At 38.8% G+C, this 25102-nt stretch overlaps 1 protein-coding gene across 3 annotated transcripts in view; it reads right to left on the reverse strand.

Moving 5' to 3' along the window:
- LAMA1 (laminin subunit alpha 1) overlaps positions 1 to 25102 on the reverse strand; it is a 110009-nt gene that overhangs the window by 59165 nt on the left and 25742 nt on the right. For all 3 annotated transcript variants that reach the window (XR_003922993.1, XM_030011515.1, XM_030011516.1), the window contains exons 4-13: positions 18509 to 18751; positions 14589 to 14768; positions 11574 to 11663; positions 10981 to 11098; positions 9691 to 9869; positions 8104 to 8209; positions 7439 to 7599; positions 3786 to 3926; positions 2637 to 2810; positions 934 to 1035 (exon numbers count right to left, since the gene is read on the reverse strand). Coding sequence is in view for 2 of the 3 variants with exons in the window: in XM_030011515.1 (XP_029867375.1) it covers positions 934 to 1035; positions 2637 to 2810; positions 3786 to 3926; positions 7439 to 7599; positions 8104 to 8209; positions 9691 to 9869; positions 10981 to 11098; positions 11574 to 11663; positions 14589 to 14768; positions 18509 to 18751 (1494 nt within the window). In the remaining variant the exon portion in view is untranslated. The remainder of the gene's footprint in view (positions 1 to 933; positions 1036 to 2636; positions 2811 to 3785; positions 3927 to 7438; positions 7600 to 8103; positions 8210 to 9690; positions 9870 to 10980; positions 11099 to 11573; positions 11664 to 14588; positions 14769 to 18508; positions 18752 to 25102) is intronic.

A 25102-nucleotide genomic window follows, 5' to 3' on the forward strand; every position in this document is an offset into this window, starting at 1 on the left:
TTTAACTGCAACATAAATCTAGAAAAGTAAGTAAAAGAACACTCATCTGTTTCATAAATATAAGTCCTTCCAGCTTATTGTAGTTTCTTTTGTAAACAAAGCTTTGTACATTTGCTAATGAACACTTTACCTGTTTACACATTTAAAACTAGTATTGTATACTGTCGTGGTTTAACCCCAGCCAGCAACTAAGCACCACGCAGCCGCTCACTCACTCCCCCCCCACCCAGTGGGATGGAGGAGAAAATCGGGAAAAAAGAAGCAAAACCCACGGGTTGAGATAAGAACAGTTTAATAGAACAGAAAAGAAGAAACAAATAATGATAATGATGACACTAATAAAATGACAACAGCAATAATGAAAGGATTGGAATGTACAAATGATGCGCAGTGCAATTGCTCACCACCCGGACCGGCACCCAGCTAGTCCCCCAGCGGTGATTCCCCGCCCCCACTTCCCAGTTCCTATACTAGATGGGACGTCACATGGTATGGAATACCCTGTTGGCCAGTTTGGGTCAGCTGCCCTGGCTGTGTCCTGTGCCAACTTCTTGTGCCCCTCCAGCTTTCTCGCTGGCTGGGCATGAGAAGCTGAAAAATCCTTGACATTAGTCTAAACACTACTAGCAGCAACTGAAAACATCAGTGTTATCAACATTCTTCTCATACTGAACTCAAAACATAGCACCGTACCAGCTACTAGGAAGACAGTTAACTCTATCCCAGCTGAAACTAGGACATATACCTACAATTTCAGACAAATGGATCAGAAAATCAGAGAAATGAGTAGTAACAAAATCTTGGTAGTGACTTTTAAAAAGGGACTTAAAATTGACAAAACTACTATAGAAATCCTATTTTATATTCCTTTTTTTAACCCCTTCATAGATTCCTAATAATGTCTGAATAGTAACAAGCTGAATAAAACCCCACCTGAATGATGACATCCACACTAGATACTATATCACTGTCCACACTCTCCATTGGAACGTCATAAGATACCGTATACTTCAAGTCTCCACCAAAAGCTGTGAGCTGAAATAACAAAAAGAAAAGTCTTAACAACACGATAACCTCCAACCAAAGAAGTGACACGGGACAGTACAATGTCCAAATTATAGGAGTACATGGCTTACAAATACCACTTTCCAGCGAAAATTTAACTCGCAGTGTGTATCAGCACAGGGACAAGTGCTGGCTTGTTGTTGTTCAGAGGTGGGGAAAGCTAGCTGAAGGCTCTACAGGCGATTCAGGTAAATGCCCTCATTCAGTTAAATCACCTACAAGACTTTCAACAAACAGCAGAGGTTTACACTACTATCCTAGCCAAGGAGCACAGCATGTTGGAGTTATTCACATTCCATATTCCACCTTTCAGGCTCCTTAGCCCCACAACTGCTGCTGACTACTTCAAAGTAAGTTAAAGAGCGGTACCAACAGTTAGACCTATATTAAATAAGAGACCAGAATTTGAGTAAGTATTGCCCTGTGCAAAACTACTCCTTAATGTTACACTTCTGAGACTTGTTTTCATTTACTGTGTCACCATACTAAGAAATGGGGCTGCATGGGCAAAGAGAAGGGACTGAAAATAATTAAAGATGAGGTTGCAAGGTTCCTTCTACTTAGCACTGGCGAGGCCACAGCTGGAGTTCTGAGTCCAGTTCTGGGCTTCCCAGTACAAGAGAGAGAGATGGACATCCTGGAAAGAGCCCAAAAAAGGGCCACAAAGATGATTAAGAGCCTAGAGCATCTTTCATATTAGGAAAGAATGAGTACCAAGACTGTCCAGCCTAGAGAAGGCTCAAGAAGATCTCATCAATGTATACAAACACCTGAAGGAAGGGTGCAAAGAGGATGGAGCCAGGCTCTTTCCAGTGGTGCCCAGTGACAGGACAAGAGGCAATAGGCACAAACTGAAACACAGGAGGTTACCTCTGAACATCAGGAAACACTTTTTTATTGTGAGGATGACCAAGCACTGGCACAGGTTGCCCAGGGAGGTTGTAGAGTCTCCATCCTTGGGGATACGTGGAAGAAGCTCTCTGGACATGGTGCTGGGCAACCTGCTCCAGGTGACCCTGCTTGAGCAGTGAGGTTGGGCAAGATGACCTCCAGGAGGTCCCTTCCAACCTCAACTAATCTGTGATTCTGCTGGAAAAAATGGAAGACCTAGAGCTTTAGGTAGTAACCAGGGCAAAAATTAAAGACTAGCTGGTTGGAAACTAATAAATGTGAAATGGGAGATGGCCAAAAGGCAGGTAAGAGGAATTTAATGGTCCTGTCTACTGTATTGGACAAGGTGTGAAGGGTGTAAGCTTTGGGATAGAAGCCAAGAGTACGGGAAATGTGAACATGTAAGTTAGTAACAGTGAAGAGAAAAAAAGAGATTATATTGTGTCAAGGATAAGCAAAGAAGGAAGTGGGGAGATGAATGAGCCCAAAGAGCATGAAGAGGGTACTGGGAATGTCTGGCCAGGCACACTATGATTTCAAGAGCAGAGATAGATTGAGAAGTCTGGTAATACTGGGGTTTATGTGTAATTTTTAATTACAGAAACTATATATTTAGAGCAATAGGTTATGATTAGAATAGAGGAACTATGAAGGAGTTTTGACTGTAGCTGGGAACTTACTTTATTTCCTAGATACGTCTCAGGTGCTGACCAGTAGTAAGTATGTTTCAATGTTTTCACAGCCTCAGTGTTGTTAATACTTATTTGACGGGGTCCATCAAACTGGCTTCGCTGAGGTTGCACGCTCCTTGCATTATAGAGATCAGTAACAAGCCATCCAGTCATGTCTGATATCTGTAAGAAAGAATAGTAATGTTAATGGAGTCAGACTTTGTGTCACTGAGAAAGCAGTCACTAAACTTAACCCCTCCCTAGATATTAATTTGAACTGATGGATCTTTCATTAGCCCAGTCTGACATCCAATACATGCAAATATGCCACTTCATACTAGGATTGTCTCCACCTCTCTATTAGATAGGAACAAAAATATGAGTGTGATTTTCACCCTCCCAATAAAATTAGCATTATACCTACGTACTTCACTGAGATAGAATTACAGAACTTCAAGAGCTTTGAGGTCTATCGTCCCCATTTATAGACAGGACTGAGCTGGAGGAAAGTTAAATCCAGAATCCCAGAAGAGGGAGCAAGATGAGAGAACTTTGTTCTCACTGAAAGAGTTTTATGCAAGCATCTTAGAATTTCAGTTAATTTGATGTGTTTTCCTCTCTTTTTATTGGTGAACAAAACAGGGGACTAAAGTGTTACTAGCTCTGGAAAGATACAGAAGGAATTTGGTGGAAAAATAGTGTCCCCAAAGCCCCCTAACTCAAGAAATGTCTATTCAGAAGACAGTGGTATTTATAATCACTCTGTTTTCCAAGAAAGAGTATTGGCAATATTGCCAGAGGTCACTCTAGCCTTGCCCATTAGGTATGAGAACAAGGAAACAGATTTGGGCTCATATCTTCAATATGCAAAGAAACTTTAACAGCAAAAGGTCAGAAATAATGCATTTTTCCAGAGCATTATTGCAGCCTCCACTACCCAATGCTTCTGGTATTACTGCAAGCCAGTGGGGCCAAAGCCTGCACTGGGATGATATTCTGAATACCTCAGAGCTGCCAAATGACACTGAAAATCCATTCCTCTGTAAGAAGACACACACCAGAATTTGGAGTTAACTTGGGCACATGCCAAAGAAATAGAGTACATTTTGCAGCTGCCTGAGGAAAGAATATTAGGTCATGGACATAACATATAAATACCTGACTGATAGGCCATGTTAGGCTGTCACAGACATCAGAAACCCCAAAGCAGAAACACTCTGTGCAGCCCTGAGGATTTCTTTCTTGCAAATTGTAGAATCCCGGTTTACAGAGGTCACAGTTTTCACCTTCTACATTTTCCTGTCAATGGCATATAATACATTTCACATCAGCATTATTATGGTAACAAATACAGTGGATTAGATGGGATTTAGGCATAACAGCATTCAGAAGGTTATAGAAGAAAACAGATTTCAGCACAGCAGGATCATTGAATAAGACTCAAAGCTTAAAACTAAAAGCAATTGGAAAAATTCGGCAGAATTTGCCGGTCCATCAAAAGCTAAACATGCCCTGGCAAGGGCTCTGTTGCAGTGAAATTTCAGCACACGGGCAGGGTTTGAAAAGCTTCTGCCAGCTTGCCAGTCTACTTCTCTCATAGCTTGAATTTGTAGATTGCTCTGCAGAAAAGATCCAATGTTTACTGAATCCACATGGTCTATAAATAAACAGCATAGCTCACCTTTAAGGCCAGGCTCCTGGAGCTACCACACCCAGCTTCAAGACAACAGTTCCTCAGCCATTTATTAATACTTACACTGTGATCCCTACCACTGCTTCCACCTCTTCCTGGAGGAACACCACATACACTTAGGCTAGCTGGCAGCTCTTCCTCCTGCAGGAGCAGGGAAGTGATCGTACAGTGCCTGTACTCGGCACTGGTGAGGCCGCACCTCGAGTACTGTGTTCAGTTTTGGGCCCCTCACTACAGGAAAGACATTGAGGTGCCAGAACATGTCCAGAGAAGGGCAACAAAGCTGGTGAAGAGTCCAGAGCACAAGTCTTTTATGAGAAGCAGCTGAGGGGACTGGGGTTGTTCAGCCTGGAGAAAAGGAGGCTGAGGGGAGACCTTATCGCTCTCTACAACTACCTGAAAGGAGGGTGTAGTGAGGTGGGTGCTGGTCTCTTCTGTCAGGTGGCTGGAGATAGGATGAGAGGAAATGGCCTCAAGTTGTGGCAGGGGAAGGTTTAGATTGGATATTAGGAAAAATTTCTTCACCAAAAGGGTTGTCAAGCATTGGAAGAGGCTGCCCAGGGAAGTGGTGGAGTCACCATCCCTGGAGGTATTCAAAAGGTATGTAGATGTGGTGCTTAGGGACATGGTTTAGTGGGCATGGTTGATGGTTGGACCTGATGATCTTAAAGGTCTTTTCCAGCTAAACGATTCTATGATTCTAATATGCGCTGGGCTAAGGTCCAGAAACTCCTAGGCCAAAAGAAGAGGTGCTCCCCTCCTTTAGCTCCTTTCACTGGCCTGCTGCCTCCTTACCATGCAAATTGGGTAGTTCAGAGCATACTGCTACATACCTCTTTCAATGTAGAATTTGAGGGGCGGGGGAATCCAAAACAGTGCACCAAATTTTTTTCTTGTAAAATTTGTACAAACAATATGTTGTTATTTATTCAGAAAGTTTAGACAATTGCTGCTGACAAGCAAACCAGTAGAGAAAATATTTGGTAAATACCCACGAAGCTGTGTAAATTGTAGATCTCCGTGAGTATTTCTACACAGTAAGATACAGAACATTTACCACTGCCAGGAACAAGATTCTAATTGTGTCCCAGCTTCATATCAGGACAAGACCCGGACACACAACACTCCACCATTTCAACCTTTGGTTTCCACTATGGGAAAACTCCATTACAAAGGCAAAGAGAATTTTATAAAGCACCCCGCCAAGTTCCCTAATACTTATGGTTAGGACACCAGGACTCCAGGGCATACAGCGAAGCATACCTGTCACTATTTTGAGGAGGCCTGTATGAACTCTGCATTGCAATTTGAAATACAAAGCCTGTGGACCAAGTTCTGCTTTCAGAAGCAGTTACCAGGGTAACTTCACTTCAGCCAGAAGAATCACTCCAGATTCCAGACTTACATCAGATTTGGTCCCACAGAGTAAATTTCAAGCTACCAGAGAGAAATCTGAGACCTTTAGTGGCAACACTACCAACTGACTCTTCTTCTGGACCAGTGTTTGGCATGTCAAGCTTACATAAGGCCTCTCTAAACAGCTAGGTTATGTGCTTTTGTAAGCAAAGTACAAACTGTTTTTGCAAACCATATGAAAAGTTTATGGTCCCCAGCTCTGATTCTAAAGCTGAGGATGACTGCTTTCTACTTGTTAATATCCAAACTTGGGCAAAGGGCCTCCTCAGATAAAGAGATTTTAAAATCTTGGATTTTTAGAGAAATAGTATTTGTATGCTCTTTTCAGCTTTTTTATTTCTCATTCTTCAGGGTGCACTTGGATCACACATTTCACTTTATTTCTGTAACATTAATAGACATTTTTATTATTTATTATTACTTATTTCTTATTAAAAAATAAAAATCTTACCCAATGACTAGACCTCAACCTCAAGAGCTGTGTTTCACTAAGACCAAATATTATGAAATTCAGAGTATAAAAAGGAATAGTTTGCACTACTGTGTTCACAGAGACTGCATAGGCTTAGAAATCTTGTCTCCTTCCTTTGATATTTGGAGCACACAACTTTTCTCCTTCCTTCCTTCCACCTCTATAGGTGGGCTGCTGACTGGTGACACTCTCAGTGATCTAACCCAAAAATTCTGTATGGCAGGCTCATGCCTACAACAGCACTGAAAGGGGACAGTTTCTCATCCAGTTTATACCAAAATTTTCACCAGTTAGCTGCATTGGCTGATATAGTGTTACTCTAGCTCAAAAGCAGGTGAAACAGTTATATCTCCTTTTTCATATTTAAATTGTCCATTGGAGCTATTTCTTTCTCCCAGACTTCAGTTATTTGTATGTTTGATATTTTGGATCAGATAAATTATGCAAAAGGACTAAGAAGTTTCAGAAAAATTGTCAAACAAACCACTTTTTTTTGGCTCCTGTTCACTGTCATACTTGGCAACAAATACATAAACTACTAGCTAACATTTGGTTCAGAAAATTAAGTGTAACTTCTTTAAATATTGAACACACAGCTTTGTTATAAAGTTCAGCAGAATCTACAGCTGCAAGATATTTCAAGGCGTTTGGATATTTACCAAAAAAATAAAAGAAAGAAGGCTGCAAAACTTCTCTCTTTATTAACATTTTTTATGGTTTATATTTTGCAATCAAATAATTAAATCATATTTCATTCATACATCTAATGTAATTTTTCCAATAGTTCTTTCCAAATGCATGCTGTTTCTTCACACAAAGCAGATGTAAAGAAAGGATGTGTTTATAACAAGAAATCAGTGACTTTGAAGAGAAATATCAGCTCATCCCTGAAACCAAACCCAGTTAAGCATACTGTCATTCTCTCTGTGATTCTCCCTAACACTCACATGAGCAGTTATTATTTGATTTTAATGTCAGTCTGGCCCATTATTTTAGAAAATGGTGTATCAGTAACATACAGAACTATTCAACATAAATTATCATATATTTCCATACAGCGAATAGTTAGTAATTTTAAGTTTTAGGTTGTCAGGTGTACAGTTACACCAGGTTACTTCCTATAAAAGAAGTGATCTCTCCAGTTAATGAAGTAATTTCCCTTATTAAAAAGGAGTTTAGAAATCAATCCACAGATTCGATTTTAAGCAAAAATGATAGTTTAATACTCACTTTGCAAAGACAAGGTTCTGTGCATGGATCTTCATTAATGCTACCAATCAGGCTACAGTTACAACGCAGGCAGTTTGGATAGCCCCTATACCCAAATGCACAACGATCACATTTTTTTCCTGTGTAACCTTCTCTGCATTGACACTGACCTGGCCAAGTCCCTTGAAAAGCAAAAATAGAGAAAAAAAATAAATAAGAGCAGGCAGTAGCCTGGATTCAAGATGTCTCAGAGGGTGCAAGTACTTTGGCATTCCTTCTTTATTACATTCCATGTTATATTCCACAGAGATACTTGGCATAATGTCACAGTATCACCATCTATTTTTCATGTTTAGAGTACCAGAGGCACAGAAATTGCAGCAAAATGGATTTTGCGACAGCTGTAACCGCGTTCATAAACAACAGCATTAGATCTCAATCTTTCACATCGTTTACATAGTCAAGAGTCCACCATCCCCACACAAGAACACATTCAGGGACCTGACATACCTTAAAATCTTAAGAGTATGTTATGCCTCACCTCTCCTTTCTAAATATTTACCATTGTTTTGAAGTGTCACCTAACTGGCAGCCATTCACAAGTAGATAGTGTTCCCTCAAACTTCAATATCCAGAAATATAGCCAGATTCGAAATTTAGAGAAAAGGCGCTTCCCGCTCCCTTACCAAGCTGTGAGTCAGAATGGTGCTCATCTTTAACACAGTCAGAACTCAGAGAGCCAAATGGGTCACAGCCACAGGGATAGCAGGGGTGATCATCATAGGGAGAAACCTACAAAACAAACGTTCTCTGTCAAATTCTCAAATTATTAACTGGGAAAAGTTACTTGTCTGGGATCACCAGAACTAATACAAATGAAGACTGGAAAAGCTAATGTGGAGCAATACATCAAGGGACTAGTTTAATTTTAGCAAACAGAAGATAAGGGGATTGCAGCCTAGAAAAAACTTCAACGTAGGAACAAAATTTGGTCTTCAATAGCACAGACAAAGGTATAGTAACTGCTAATGGCTGGAAGCTGAAGCCTGACACATTCAGTATAAATAGACTTTATTTTTAATGTAACAGCAATTAACCACTGTGATGGTTTGCCAAAGATTATGGAAACGTTTAAGACAAGAATGGATGCTTTTTGCAAAGACTCTGGTTCAAAGAGGAAGGAAATGAAATAAATCCTTGGCTCTGTGTTCAATGGGACGACAGATTATCTATTCATGAAGATTCGTTCTGACTTCATGATCTACACATCTTTGACATATAAGGCAATGCAATTCATATGGCAAGGATTTTATCTTCTTTCAGGGACAACTTTCCTTTGAGGTGCCTCTGTTGTAAAGCAAATCAGTAATGACCTCTAGATACACATTTATTGGCTATGAGCTGATTGAAGACTTTTCTTCAGTGCTTCTTAGAGCAATTGAATCAGACAATCTCCAACTCCGGCTTACTTCTTTGGAAGAGCTGTACCTGCTGTTTAACCATACTCCTACAGACTCACCCTTCCTCTCTGCAACAATTTACGCTGGATTTCTAAAGCATAGGTTTTCCAAAATTTGCATCAACCTGCCAAAGTAAGACCTTGTGGAGCAGAAATTTCATTCAGTATGTCTCATTATACAAAGACCTCTAACATTACAGGAAGTTCATATAACTCCGTTAGTCACATCTTAACAAGTGTCTTTTGTGGAGTTTAGGTCATTTTTCCAAAGAGTGATGCTTGTCAATAAACTGGAAATTACACAGGCTCAGAGAGCACATGTTCTACAATAATCATGTCAAGAGGAGGAATATTTGTTGCAACATCTCATGAGACAAAGAATCTGATCCTAGAACCATGTAATGGTCCTTTTTAACACTGGTTGAAATGGGCTGATATACGACAGTACACAATTTTGGCACTTCTGAAGACGTTGAAACTTCAATACTGGCACTTTTTAGAGCTTCAACCACAGGAGAAATGGGTTTCCTATCAGAACATCTACATTCCCACACTAGGGCTTCAAGTTTCATCTTCACTTATTCTTTTCTTCTCCAACAGCTTGACCTGCCCTCCCACACAGCTGGACAAGCATTTGTTTTTCTCTGAAAGTTTTGGTGGTATGTCATCTACACAAAAAAAACCCACCTCTATAGTTCTTAGCTATTGTGCAACTGATAAAAATATATATATTAATTACAATCAGCTGAAATACACATCATTGTATCATGCTGTAATTCACCAGAACATTAGAATGTTATTTTCCAAATCTTACTTTGTGTGGTCTAAAATATCCATCAGCACACATTTCACAGTTGATCCCAGTAGTATGTTGAGTACAGTTTAAACACACGCCACCTCCTATATACTGGCCATGAATATCCATGCTCCTTTTCTGATCTGCAATACTCTGATTGTAATAACAATCTTCTGCTTTGTTATGACAGTTGCACTCTGAGAAGGAATGGAAAAGAAATCAATTTTTTTATTTACATTGTATAACAGTTCGTATAACACTGACATTTTTCGAAGCGGAAAATGTAAGTAGAAGAGCATATCAATTCATCTCAGAAGTGTGCTTTTTTCCCTTTAACCACACTATATGCTTCAGCACTCTTGATAAACTATATTTCTTAGCAAGTAAGCACATTTCAAAACCACTGTCACCACTTTAATAGCACTGGTTTTAACAGTATTCTGTAGATCCCACTAAAACAATCCTGTTAGGACTGATGTTGATACTGATGTGAGCTATTAGCTATAACTGTTCTTTCATTTTCTGTGCTCTGCATTACAGAAGAAAATCTGCCTAATTCTTCTCTTATTTATATTACAGACAAAAGCCTGTGAAGTCAGCAATGCCGGTACACAAGTATAAATTTGATTTAGGTTAGAGGATACCAAACAGTCCAAACAGCCATAAACATCTACTTTCCAAAGAGTGACATTAAGACTTCTGTAAAGACTTCACCTAAAAAGACTACTTTTCCATCTGCAACTGTAGATTTTATCTAATAGGTTCTTAATTGTCTGCAGCTTGTGCTATGCATTATCTCTGTGAAGACAGAAAATGCACTAACTCGCCCTAACAACATATCCAGCCATACTGGCACAGCTTAAGTCAATCTATCAGACAATCTGAAATGTAATTGGCCAATAAGGAGTTTCTCTCAAAACATTTGTTATCAGAACAAAGTTGTTTATCTGACAAAATTTATGATCAACGTAGGAAATTTACATTTCAAGTAGCTAACAAAATGATTGATGCAAATCTGCTAGTTTTTACAGGAGTATAATAAATTCCCAAGTCTCTTTGAAAAAGAGATTCTGAAAGCTTCACTACGTGACAACTCCACTAGCCAAGAAATCATATATTGGATAGAATATTTAAAACGATCTTAACAGTTATGATTAGAAGTAGGTCCTCTACCTTTAAACAATCCCATGAAGACAGTTAAGTTTGTGGATTTTTCTTGGGAATTAGTATAGATATGCATGAAAAGCAACCTCAAACAAGAAAATAATAAGCCTTTATGAAACTATCTAAACCTCTGTGCACACTTACTCTCACATTTGTTCCCGGCAGAAATGGTTCCTGGTCTCCACGGTTTCTGGTGGTAACCCGGACAGCACTTGTTACAGCTCTCTCCACATGTGTTGTGTTCACACTGGCACTGCAATTTCTAAAAATAAAAAAATTCACTTTTAAAAAATATTTTTAATGGATAATTTAATCAATGTTGCCAAAAGTCTACCTAATATCAGACTTACTCCAAAAAATGTCAAGACCCAAAAATACCCCACAATTAGCATTAGGCTGCTCAACCATGCTATAGCAACTACTGGGGAATAGCCTTTCTAGAACAGGAGAGACAAATCTCCTGTGTTGCAAGAGAGACTATTTCTTGTTGTGCCCCTTGAATTGTTTAAACTTAATGCCAAAGAAAAAGAGTTTACTTCAAGAAAGTTACATTACCAGAGACCCAGATATGTTTGCACAGACAAGGAAGAAAATTATAGAAAATAATTTGTGTGCACCATATTGTAAGACCTCTTTCAGCCTCCTCTCTCTCATTCTCCTTAGGCAAAGTCTTTTTTTTTTTTTTTTAAATCAGAAAAGTTGTTTTGTGAAAATAAATTAATGAGATTAAAGAATACCTTTGTGATTTCATCCAGAGGGCAGCTGCGAGCATGGCCATAACAAATACACATGCCACCAACAGAGATATCCTTTATTGAGTAGTAGTACTACAAAACACAAAGTTGAAAAAGGGATGAATAAAACATTTACATGTACTTACATCCTCCCTTCTACTCTGGAAAATAAAATACCAGCTTTCAACTATTCTCTGACTTGAAATATAAAAGAAATACTTGAAAATAAAAGCAGCTTTGAATTTTTGCCACTTGGGGAAACCTTCTATTTTGTGATTTTTTGTTGTTGTTGTTTTGCATATTTTTCCTCACTGGTACAAAACAATAACTGACTTTTAACTTTAAATAAGTATGCACAATTCCTCAGCTTCAGGAAAGACCACAAAATGTGACCTCAGCCAAAATTTACTTGTAAAAAAAAAAAAATCCTTTTTCCATCCTATAAGAAGCCATGAAACTTAACAAATTGCTCTATTTTAGTTTTAGTCTGGGGAGTAAGAGTATGTTTTCTGAAAACAGGAACTCTGTCCTCCCTTAAAACCAGTTTGTGCACTCGCTTCCAGACCAGCTCTTTGCTACTAGTATGTAGGCAGTACATTATTCTATCCAAATTCTTAGCTTAAAAATTGGTGATACAGCAGAGTAAAATCCATTAATACTGCCAGGTGGTGAGCAAAAGCAACATACATAAGGAAAGGATTTAATTTTCAAGGCAAGGAAGAGGCAGGAAATGACCATCTGGGTTCAGTTACAGCTGCAGTATCAACACAGTTGGCCTGTTTGTATCCTGGGAAGTATGTGCTACAGGGAAATGAAAAAGAAACACTTTTTGAGGATACTTCTAAGGGAAGAGTTCAAGACTCTCAGACCTAACAACTCTACAGCCATCTGGTTCAGGAAGAGAAGGTGGCCCTGGGTGGTCAGACATGCTGACTTCTGAACTGTTATTTCTTTGAAGGATCCTGGAGCTGGAGCAAACTAGCCTCTTTGATTTCATACTTAATTTTTTATGTTTTAAAATTTTTTATTATGTTTAGTATTTTAGTATTTTTTTAATGTTATGGGCTTGAATTACAGAACACACTCAGGGACTTATAATGAACAGTAAGTCCTTAACTACAGAGAAGGAGGTCCAGACTAAGAAAAGTAGGAGGACAAAAGCAGAGCTGTATTTCTCACTGCATTCCCTGCTTCATCTCCTTTGTCTTGTTTTCTTAAAACTCATAGTGTATGGCTTTTAGCAGCTATCGCAGCCTGAAGTTGAATTAGAAACCAATGCTAATCAAATGCTACAGACAGAAATGAATTAATAAATAGATACAGAAAGGTGCTGTTGAACACTTAGAAAAGTTCTGCATTGGTCGTTTTACAACACTATGTACAAGAAACTAAACACAATTGGTATCAACAACTGGATGTAAAGTCTTCAAAAACAATAAAAACACAATCCAGAAGGCTGGAAGTGATTACCTTGGTTGTAGCTGGTTGCACAGTGAGACAAAAGGTGAGACATCAGGATTTGGGAACCCTGCCCAATAAAACCCACATCTTGTGAAGATGAAGATGTGTAGCTTCCCATGCAAAACTGCACTAAGTAGTGCTAGGTGGGGTAGTACTAAGCCCTGGATTGCAGAACTCTGTGTGTTACAAAAGCAATGGGAGTGCTTGTCCTCAACACCCTTGTTTCCCAGCTGTATGTTTGTATGCTTCTCTGTCGAGCCTTTCTTTTTGGGGTGTATTTCTCGATATTACAATACTATCAACAGACATAAAGGTCCATCAGCCTGCTCCACAGAAACATCTCACTTGCTCAGGCTGCGTATTAACCATTTCCCTATGGCCAGCAAGCCACAGCTGGAGCAGCTGTCCAATATTCTGTGCTTGCAGTCTCCATGCTAGTAATTCCCATATGGGGCAGACAGAACAAGCAGAACATCCAGATTTTACACTTTAAAAATGCTGCAGCTTACCTCTATGACCGAGGTAAGAGTTGGGCTGCCTTGAAAGTACCCACCAAACCCTGACCAAATCCAAGTTCCTTTCTCCCTTCTGTACCCAGCTATCTAGCCAGACCTCATAGAAGCCGTGTCAATGCACAAGGATTGCCTGCATCAGAGAAACCACAAATTGCAAGTCCTGTTGCTGTGCAAGGAGGAGTTGCCTGCGGATGTTCTTCAAGGCAAAGAGCTACAAAGGAAGGGGAAGAGGAAACACTTTGCATATTTTTCTGTCCTCATTGGAAAGCCTACCTTCATAGAAAAATGAAGCCACTGATGTCCTAAACTATGGGTCTCAGGTAAACTAAGAAGAGGCTCAAAATGACAAAATACAAAGCAGAAATACTGCAGAACCGTAGCCATGGTAGATACTGTTATTAGGGGGTCCAATACTGAATTTCTGTGAGAGCCTGAAGTCAGCCTACATGCTTGGTGCCGCAGTTTCCCCAGTTTCAATATCAAATGTGTAAAGATCAGTTAATACTCTCAGAATTCTATCCAAGTGTTTTACATTATTATTAGTTCATGAGCTATTATTAATTCAATTGATTACAACAGCTTTAAAAAATGAAAAAACTCTCATCGGATAACAAAATTCACAATGGCAAGGTTTCCAAATAATTATGAACAAGAGCACTCGGTCCTGAAATCCTTGATACACCAGAAAAAGTACTGCGGTTGCATCAAGAGCAACCTCAAGTGACATTTCCATCAGCCAAATCATATTTTTTATTTTGATGATAGAGCATTATAAACACTGTTCCTAGCATAAATCATTTACACAAACAAATTAAAAAAGCCCCAAACAAATAAAAAACAATCTGTAAGAAACGTTTTTTCGGAGTTGTTTCTGAGAAGATATTGTTGTTAATAATGTCAAAGGGAAGGCAAGAATTATTTAACAACCTATCAAAACAACTCTGTGAATGGCAAGGATCAAGTACTGCCGCCTCCTCAAATAGATCAGAAAAGGCTCTCCCATCAAGTCATACTGAATACCGTTTATGAATCATCAGCTTACCCTTCTGGTAACAATGGGGTCTAGTTCTTTAGGATCATTATGGCTGAGAGTCATAAGGTCAGCATTAAGAGTTCTAATACGCTGCAGTCGTAGGCGAATGTATCGTGCAGAAGTAAATTCCAAAAGCTTTTGTGAAGGATCATCAGCGCTAGGCCTACCGTTGATCAGTGATGTGTGAATCTAGAAAGAGGGACTGGCTTAATCATAAACATAACTGTGATTCATTTGTAACAACAAACATCTTAATGTGAGAATTAAAAACATAGAACTTAAGCTTGTTTTCCAACAACTCAGGATGGTGCGATACTAAACTACCTGGATTTCTTTTTTCTTCCCCATCCTCTACCTGCAGGTAGAGTTCCTGCTTCCTGACTCATGCAGTTTTGAAACCAGCACTCTCAGATCATCATAGTCTCAAGTCTCCTGGACTTTTGTGGAGATAGCATAAAGAGAAAAACAGTACCACAAGCTAGTCCTTAGTTCCCCTGGAACATGTAACTCTCACCATAAGCACAGTTTTGTCCTTACAGATTTCTCCTCCACAATTTGTAAATATCTTATTGCAAAACATAATATGGTGCACATGCTCAGTCTGGGGTCATTAATCCTATACCTTGCTGGGACAGGGCTGCACAATCAGCAGGAGTACTCAGTGACATGAGAGCGCAGTGGGAAGCCACAACAGATGACAATTGAAAGCAAGGGGCTGCCACCACAAACCAACCTATCTGGCCTCCATCTTTCTCACACAATCCCAGTCGGCCCCACTGGGATGGCTTTTGGTATCGAGCTGCACGACTTGTTCTGGCAACAGCCTCTTCCTTCTTTCCAAAGCAATTTAGGAACATGCAAGGATTTAGTCTTATATGACCATGCAGTTCCTGCTCTGTTTTATGGAAGAAACTGAAAAATGAGAGCCTGCAGGCCACAAACAGATGTTAAACAGTTCACCTGGTGTCCACAACAAATAAGAGGTCATGCTTTTGGCTTGTCAGCTACATTTTAGAGTGTATGACATATCCTCATTTATGAAGAGTAATTTTGTCTCATATACTACTCTTGAATTTATAGTTTCAACTTTGTCCAGTACTGTCAAATTGTTCCTCTGAAAATATTTCTAAATATTAAAGTTTTTTTAATTATTATTATTTTTTAAAAAATTAATTCTGTAGTAGAGCTAGGGGTTTCCTAGACAGTAACTGTTATTTCAAAGATTTAAAAAAAAAAAAAAAAAAAAAAAAAAAAATCAAAGAATGATTCTCCATGTACACTGCTATATTTGGCCAATATATTGCTTATATATGGCTTACATACACTGATATATTTGTATTATATATTTCTGGCTTGCTTGTCCTCCATAATTTAAGACCATTTCCAAACAACTGTCGTTTAAGCCTTGGAATTCATCATGAGCCCTGACTTCATTACGTAAATTTCTGGAAGCAAATCAGGTAAAAAACAGAGCTTACAGTAGAGCAGCTATACCTCTTCAAACTTGTGAAAAATCTAGCAGCCAAACTGGCAAAATGTGTGATTGGACAAAAAATGTTATTATTAAATGACATCCTCATTTAGACACGTGGTCTTTTTACCTTACCAGTTCTTTCACACCAGGGCACTACAAGCTGACTACAGAACTTTGGGATGCTAATAAACACTGGATACAAGGCAGGTGCTTGTAGAGATCAGCTGGTCTCCAGGACTTCCTATAGCCCCAAACTTAAGTTCAATATGTTGGCCAGAACCAATTACAAAGCACTAAATACAAGTATTTTCAAAAGGGTGCCAAGATTCACTAGTACAGGCCGTGAAATATTCTGTGTAAGGAATATTCCTGTCTGTCTGCCATTCCAGTTATGAAGGAGCAGCCTGTCCTTTGCTAATGACAGCTTTTATGCAGGAGTGTTGATCTGCTCGAGGGTAGGAAGGCTCTACAGAGGGATCTGGACAGGCTGGATCGATGGGCCGAGGCCAACTGTATGAGGTTCAACAAGGCCAAGTGCCGGGTCCTGCACTTCGGTCACTACAACCCCATGCAATGCCACAGGTTTGGGGAAGAGTGGCTGGAAAGCTGCCCAGCAGAGAAAGACCTGGGGGTGCTGGTTGACAGCTGGCTGAATATGAGCCAGCAGCGTGCCCAGGTGGCCAAGAAGGCCAACGGCATCCTGGCCTGTATCAGAAATAGTGGGGCCAGCAGGAGCAGGGAAGTGATCATTCCCCTGTACTCGGCACTGGTGAGGCCGCACCTCGAGTACTGTGTTCAGTTTTGGGCCCCTCACTACAGGAAAGACATTGAGGTGCTGGAGTGTGTTCAGAGAAGGGCAACAAAGCTGGTGAAGAGTCCAGAGCACAAGTCTTTTATGAGAAGCAGCTGAGGGGACTGGGGTTGTTCAGCCTGGAGAAAAGGAGGCTGAGGGGAGACCTTATCGCTCTCTACAACTACCTGAAAGGAGGGTGTAGTGAGGTGGGTGCTGGTCTCTTCTGTCAGGTGGCTGGAGATAGGATGAGAGGAAATGGCCTCAAGTTGTGGCAGGGGAAGGTTTAGATTGGATATTAGGAAAAATTTCTTCACCAAAAGGGTTGTCAAGCATTGGAAGAGGCTGCCCAGGGAAGTGGTGGAGTCACCATCCCTGGAGGTATTCAAAAGGCATGTAGATGTGGTGCTTAGGGACATGGTTTAGTGGTGGATGTGGCAGTGTTAGGTTTACAGTTGGACTCAATGATCTTAAGGGTCTTTTCCAACCTAAATGATTCTATAATTCTATGTAGCACACAGCAATTTAATTCTGTCATTTTTTATGTTTTTATGTTACTACACTCAGGAAAAAAAAGCAATGTTCTGGATAGTGTCACCCAATTAATTCCATGTACATCAGGAAAAATGAGAAAAATGTCACTAAACTGAATTTCTGGCATTCCTGGGTTTGGAGTTGTATGGCCCATCAGATATCAGACATACATCACAAGGAGCACTGTACAGAGTCAACCTAAGGGTCTTCTGGTTAATAGTGTGGAGAGACATGATAATTTTCTTTGTCTGTTCCATCTGATCTGTGGGGCATATGCTTACATCACTGCAATAAACGTTTGATTAAAGTGAATGGGACTTGATGTTACTGAATTTCATTTTTTTTTCTTGCTGAAACATAGTTTTAAGTTTATGTGAAAGTTTGACACACTTCAGCCCTTAGCTGCATACACTTCAGTCTTTTTTTAACCAAGAAATAAAAACATATTGGCTTCTATTAAGCTAAGAGTTACTAGCATTCTCCATGGAATAATGCTGCATTTATTATCATGCTCTTACATTATAGCATTCACAATAGAATAACCGCTGGTTTTAATGTATCATTTCATTATGTGGCTGCCTCTATGTAATAAATTACACAAGTACCATGAATAGAGTTTGTTAAAAGAAAGAACAATCAACAGTGAGTCTGTACAACTCATAGCTCTTTTAATTATGCTACATCCCTGAAACAATGCCAAGGCTTGTTTAGGAGTTCCAGCTGTGCTGAGCACTTCAACAGTGTTTGCAGCTTTATCTCACACAACCAGGTGTTCCTAACACAGGGGTTTTCTTTATTAAATGAAAAACCTGGCAAAACATAGAGACTTTTTACAGTCTTTCAGGATAAAGCAACTAATAATTCACAGCTAATAGCTACCAGCAAATTATGTGGTGAGAGAGAGAACAAAGAGTTTAGCAATAGGAATACATGGAGCCAAAGACGTTTCATGCCAACATTTAAAAGTTTGCTATACTGGTACATGATGTAAAGATGGTATCGCTAAAGAAGAATAACAGATCATCTGGTAGTGCTGAGCGAGACCAACTCTGTAACTGTAATCCAAATGTTTTCAAATTGCTATCCGTCCATATTCTTAGTCACAAACCGCAAGTACAAAACCAAACATACCTCTCCATGTTCCAGGGGAACTAGTCTGGAATAATAGGAGGTGCAGATCACTTCATCATCTCTCTTGTAAGTTGGCGGCCCAATTCTTGGCGTAATATTATAACGTGTTAAACATTCGGTATCACTAATTGCATAGTACTGCCATGGTCTGAACTCTGTGCCATCTATGGAGCGTTCCAAAATCCAGTTTCCAGGTCGTGGAGCATTAGCAGCTTTGATGATGACATATGCAACTTGAAAGACCTAAAAAATGCAAGAAGAAAATTTTAACACTTCATTATGCTGTAAAAGACCACTAGAAGCCAATTGGGTAATTCAAATTTTAAAAGCAGTATATGGTTTGCCTGGGGAGGGGATAAAATTTGGTACAGTGACTCTGGATACAATTTTTGCACAAACTTTTGACAAAAGGCCAGTCTAATCTTTTACTAAGATATATGCATCATTTTTCTGTCAAAACTCTGAACATTACAACAAAACATTTGCTTATGTGACTAAAAAAAGACTAAATATATTCAGTGCATCATTCTGTGTTAATGTAATAGCTGAAATCTCTATCTAAACTGTACATTCCAGGATTACTCGGGTATAACATTCTTTCTATGGGAAATGTGCTATTTAGCTTTTCTGAACCACTGAGGGTTTCAAAGAAGTGGGTTGGTTTTGTTTGGTTTTGTTTTTTTTTTTTTTTTTTTTTCAAAACAGGTGCAGCCCAAACAACTCTTTGTTTCACATTCTAGCTGGGAGTTTAATCCTCTCAGTAATAGCATTTCTGATAAGCTTTTTATACCCTATATTAAAAATCTCTGCATTCCATTTTCATTCTGTGCTAAACTTTTTTAAGCAGAAGACTGTTTACAGACACTGCTGAAAACACACAGAGACAAATAAGATGAATGTGACAAATATAAGCATAATAACCTTATTAAGATGTGTACTCTCTAAACTATGCAGGTATTGACTATTTTTTTTAACGATCCTGGGTCCGAAGTGAAATCCCCATCCACACAACAGCACTGTACAGCACTTCTCTGAGTAGGCCAGGCAGTAACTAAGTTTATATCACCTTTTAAATGACCTTGTCATGGCAGCTATATAACCTGCACTGGCCCCCATCTACAGCATTAGATGCTAACACTGAAGTGCACTTACTGCAAAGCTACTATCTTCTTCCTTACCTAATACCCATTACATCACTTCACTTAAAAAGGCTGTCTTTGCAAATTGATAAGACTTCTATATAGCAGTTTAATGTTTTACATGCACTATAGTATCAAGCCACATTTATATGAAAGAAAAATGCCATATTATTAAGCCATCTCACAGGTATGTATTCTTACTTGAGCAGACTGCCTGGTCAGCTGGTATAATCATAATTCCTATCTGAACGTGCGGTATTAATACTGTGTTGAGCTCCACTTCAGTCACAATCAGTTCTTTCAGATATTTTAAATTTAATTTTTTTTAGGTTTGGTTTTTTTTTGCAATACAGATTAAAGCCAGAGCAAGAATAGCACTTGCCACAAAAGAAGATTTTTATTTTGTCAAATGGGGAAATAAACACAGAGATAAATAGTAACAGCATTGCATGTGCAATTCAGGAAACTACTTTTGAAACAAAACATTCAAGTGAACAGAGCTTTGCTTAGGAGATCTTGCAGACATGAGAAGGAAAAAAAATTGGTGATACTTATCTTCAAATGACTTACTGGATTTAATACCTTAAAAAAAGTCAAACAATCTCAGTTTTGACTAAAATCAGACATAATGTAAAACCATGATATTCACTTGGTCTGATTTTCTTTTCAGGCACCCCAGTTTTATCCTTTGAAACATTAAGCACATACAAACAGAATATTTCCAGTTGTTTCAATAAATATGAAAATTTACACAAACTGAGTATTTTGCCTACTGACTTATAGGAATTTCAGCAAGCAGAAGTAAACAAAAAGAGAAGCCAGCTCACTGTTTAGTCACAGGCTTACCATCTTAGAAATAAAATTTCTCTGGGGTCTGTGAATCCTCTGTTGTTCAGCACAACCTTAAGATTTGATCAAAGTTATGTGAACACCAAGAATTATAAATCTGGCTTCCATAAAGAGAAAAGCCCCTTTTAAATAAAATTTACATCACGCCAACAAGCTCCAACTGAAAAAAAAAAATGCTAAAATACATGCTTTTAAAGGGAAAAGAACAGAATTCGGGCAGACTCCAAGTCAAGCAACTGTATTCCCTCCATACAGCCTGGATTTCATTGATTCAGTTAGCAGTAGTTGACTTATATACCTATTTCATGCTGGGTTATGCACAAGCAGAATCTGGGGTATCATCATTTTGGTACCCCTAACCTGAAGACACTTGTATGTGACAAGAGTCATTTGTATGGGTATTTTTTCCACCACAGAAGAGAACTGCAGAAAACTATTAAAACTAGGGAAGCTTTATTGACTGACCTTAGGAACTGCTATGCACCTCCAAGTTCCTTCGAAGTCAATCATCTCTCTCAAATGCATAAAAGATACAAGACTGGAACCCTAATTTTTTTGCAATGCCATGGTAGAAAATTTTCCTTAAAAACTCTTATATGTCTTTTATTTATTTATTTTTCCTCTCTGCTTGCTGCCATCAACTAAACTACTTCCCTACTTATTACACAGTTGGCTGAACAACAAATGATCGACTTTTGATTACACTAAGATTCTTTAAGAACCATTATAGTCTGCAGCTGATGTAGCTAGTTTTAAATCTGGTTCCAACTAGTAACAATGAGCTATCCTTCATCACAAACTAACTGCAGCCACTGCTGCAGAAATAAAAGATATTCACAAGAGTATGCAAGTTAAATTTATTTTAAATATTAAGTTTCTTGGTGAGGGAGGAGTGAAGGGAAAAGCCAGTTAAAGAAAAGAACAATTTCACAGCAACTGTGCACATATCCAATGCACAATTCAATAAATTAAATCTTTTCAAGTCACCGTTTTTCCAGAAAAACAGCAGCCAAGTTTGGTACTCAAGACATCTAGAGATTGATTTTTCCTGCATGCCTACAGTTCACCAACAGCTGCAATGAAGATATTTGACACTATGAACCCAAAAGTGGCATTCAAAAAAAAAAAAAAAAAAAAAAATCGGTGAATGGTTCTGTAAACATTTAGGTATGCACAGTGTAAAAAACCATTGCCTTCTTTTCCCCTGGATCCTCTCAACTCTCTTCCATTTACACACATAGCCCATAGGTACCCAAAAATACTTCATAGATAAATTCACACGATAATGAATATCAGCAACACCAGGAAAATTTGTCAGTCCCTGAAATAATATAGGTTAAATATAGAAATGAAAGGATTTTGTATAAATGCACCTGCAGTTAAGAAGCCACAAGACAAGCTTTCAGGAGCAGTTACATTCTCAGGAATTATGTTCCCAAGCAAGGGAATCAGGCTGGAGGAAGGGATGAAGGTGTTCCCAGCATTTGCAGATGAAGATGTTTTAAGGAATATCAGCAGCTAGGGGTTTCGCATACCTCATATCCCACAGTCTCTGCAACCCAAAATGGGTCTGAACCAGGAACTCCATGTAACGCAAACTGATTTTCCAACATCCTTAGAACACTTCTTTACAGATATTTTACTTTTGTAAGTTCTTCAAGTTTGAACATCACCAAAGGCAGTTTCTTACCACTTTCCACATCCATTCAGTGTCCCCCAGCCAGCCATGTGATAAACTTGAGCTGTGTGGCAAGAGCTAATGATTTGTACACTTTAATTTGACTGTATAGCTTTCCCAGAACTCATTTCCATATCGAGCTACAAGGGTAAAAAGGGCAAGCCAAAGCAAGTTAGCAATTCCCAAGCAGACATAGATTAAGTGTCATTTTACAGGCATTTCAGTGCCGATTGTAAAGACCAGCCAAATAAACTTGTACTGAAGAACATCTTCGTAGCAGCAATACCAACATAACAAGTCCCTTCTGCTTTATTTAGCCTAACAACCTTGTTTCCCTGAATGCAGATCCAGCAACACCAAGTGCATTATTCCTGAAACAGATTTATAAAAATGAACCCTTCTCCCCATTCATCAGGAAAAATTGTATATTTTTTTTTTGCTCAAGACTATAAACTCAGCCAGCAGTGGCCACACAGCAGATGCTAGCCAAAAGTCCCCATTTCCAAGGGCATAGTCAGTGCTCTACAGCCCACACAGATACATGCCCTGGCAAGCACAGTTTTCCTGGTAGTCTTTTTGGATAAAGACTCCCAGTTATACTTTTCAATTTACACAAATGGAGACAACAATAAGGGAAGATTCTGTCTTTTCATATCTATGAATATTTGAGCCCCAGGCTCCAAAAGTGAAAAGTTAAAGGGAAAGATGAGGCCCAACACATTGTTGTCTTCCCCTAAATTTCAGAAATGTTTAACCTATTAAGAATAGAGGTACCAACACCTACTTCAAAATCTACACCCCAATTCAAACACAAACTCTACCTGACCTTGAAAATACCTGAAAGAAAGATATGATTTTAGGACCTCAGGATCACTTTCAGTGTCCTATTGCATACCTTACTGAAATCACACTGGCATAATGTAAACCATATAAGCAGGAGACTGCAAAATGAACAAGCCTGGAGGAATGCAAGGCTCTTGGTAGACTGGTTCCTCCTAGTTTTATAAATTCAGCTATATCTTTCCTTCAGGGTGAGTGCAGAGGGGGAATCTAAAAAACAGCTAAGTATGTTTTTCAAAATAGCATGACAAGTTCTGTGGTGAAAATGTTTATTACAACTAACACTACGCTGCATTTTAAATGAAACTGCAGAATCCATTCTCTGTTCAATGCTGTCAACACATATAAACCTGGTTACCAGAAAAGCCTCTCAGATTTTGTTTTACTGTCCAAAAAGTCTAAAATTAATCTGTACAAACTTTCAAAGAGTAGAAGACTACATGAACAGATACTCTGAGTATCAGCCTGTATTGTTCACAGAAATGTCTTTTTAAGGAATAAAGATGGCTTCAGGCTCTTAGAGACTGTGAGGCCTAGCAATTTCTCCTGACATTTTGCTTTGAGGAGTCTGTGTTGTTAGAAGTGCAAAATAAACTAAATCCAGTAGAATTTCTAGTCTCCTGAATTATCATTTCTTTAAGATTTTGATTCATTATGTGCAACCATTCCTGTGGAATAGAAGAAAAATTCATTTTACTCAAGAAGTGTATTGCAAGAATGTACAGGTGAGCACCCTGAATCTTGCATCGTCACTTTTACAAAGCTACAAAAGGCTGTTAAGGAAGCTTGCCACATACAATAAATTCGCATTGGTCCAGTGAAATCAACAGAATAACATCCTTTTACATCAGCAAAGGATTTGTCCCCACAGAAATCTCTTCTTGCCAAGCGATTTCAGAATAAAAGCTCTGTACAAATCATATTATAATATTTACATTCTTTTTTACTTTCTAATAGCAGAAATTACAAATTACTCTTACATCAGCCTCCGAGCGCTAATCCAGTACTCATGAAATATTCATGAGCTACAACTTAATCAGATGTGGAGATGTTTTCTCAACTTGATGCTATGGGCCTTCAAAGAACAACTGGTCTTGCTTTACAATTCAAGAACTTTGTGATATACAAACTTGTGCCTTTCTGCTATACCTAGTACAAAGTACCCTCAAATACCTTTAAAAGCCTGAAGCATTGAAGCATGGTAATAAAACTGAGAAAAGTATTCTTCATTTAATGGTGTGACAGAGAAATATTTTACAACTGGCTTAAGCACACTGCTGACATTTATAATAGTCAGCATTTATTTTAATTCATTATAATTTCACAAAGTAGTGGTCCAGAGGAGTCAAACTCGGGCAAAAATGTTGGTTTTATCTAAAACTGCTGCTGCACATTTTGTTTCTGTAGAATTGCCAGTGCAGGAAGCGCAAGGTCATAAATCAAATCTTGGTATCTTGTACATCAATACTACACCTCATTGCTAAACTACTCTTTCCCCAGTTCTGAATCTCTGCCATACATTTAGGGGCCGGGGGGGAAGACTATCATACATCTGGGTCCCAGAAAGGCTGAAAGGCACACCAGAATACATGTACCTAGTTATGATCCATGTGAGCTAAAAAAAAAAAAATCATGATGTACCCACTGGCTACCCTTACAAAATCCTTAGCATTAGTTAAAAATAGCACAGACTCTGCAAAGGAGAAAGATCAAACCAGCAATTTTAATACTAATTTTACTAGCCTGCCCTCTTTTCTTAATGAGATTCCATCAAACTGCTCTTTGGTCCAGCTGTCTTTAGACTAAGTAAATCTAAGTGCAAGGTAGAATATTAGCTGAAAGAATATCCTCTGCTCCCTTTAACTTTAAGCCAAGAGATGAATACAGCCAAATATAGGACACAGGACAAAGACTGTGGCCAGAAATTCACCTAGGGTAAATTGGAGTAGAGGCAATTTTCATCAGCTAAAGGAATCTTCCCCGTATTTGCCAACCAAGGCTATGTCCCAGCACTCACCAACCTGACTGCTGGATTGTATCTCTAAACTGTACATTGCTAACAAACCCAAGAAACAACCCATTCCTCTT

This window comes from Aquila chrysaetos, chromosome 4 (assembly GCF_900496995.4).
Source record: "Aquila chrysaetos chrysaetos chromosome 4, bAquChr1.4, whole genome shotgun sequence".
Classification (NCBI taxonomy): Eukaryota; Metazoa; Chordata; class Aves; order Accipitriformes; family Accipitridae; genus Aquila; species Aquila chrysaetos.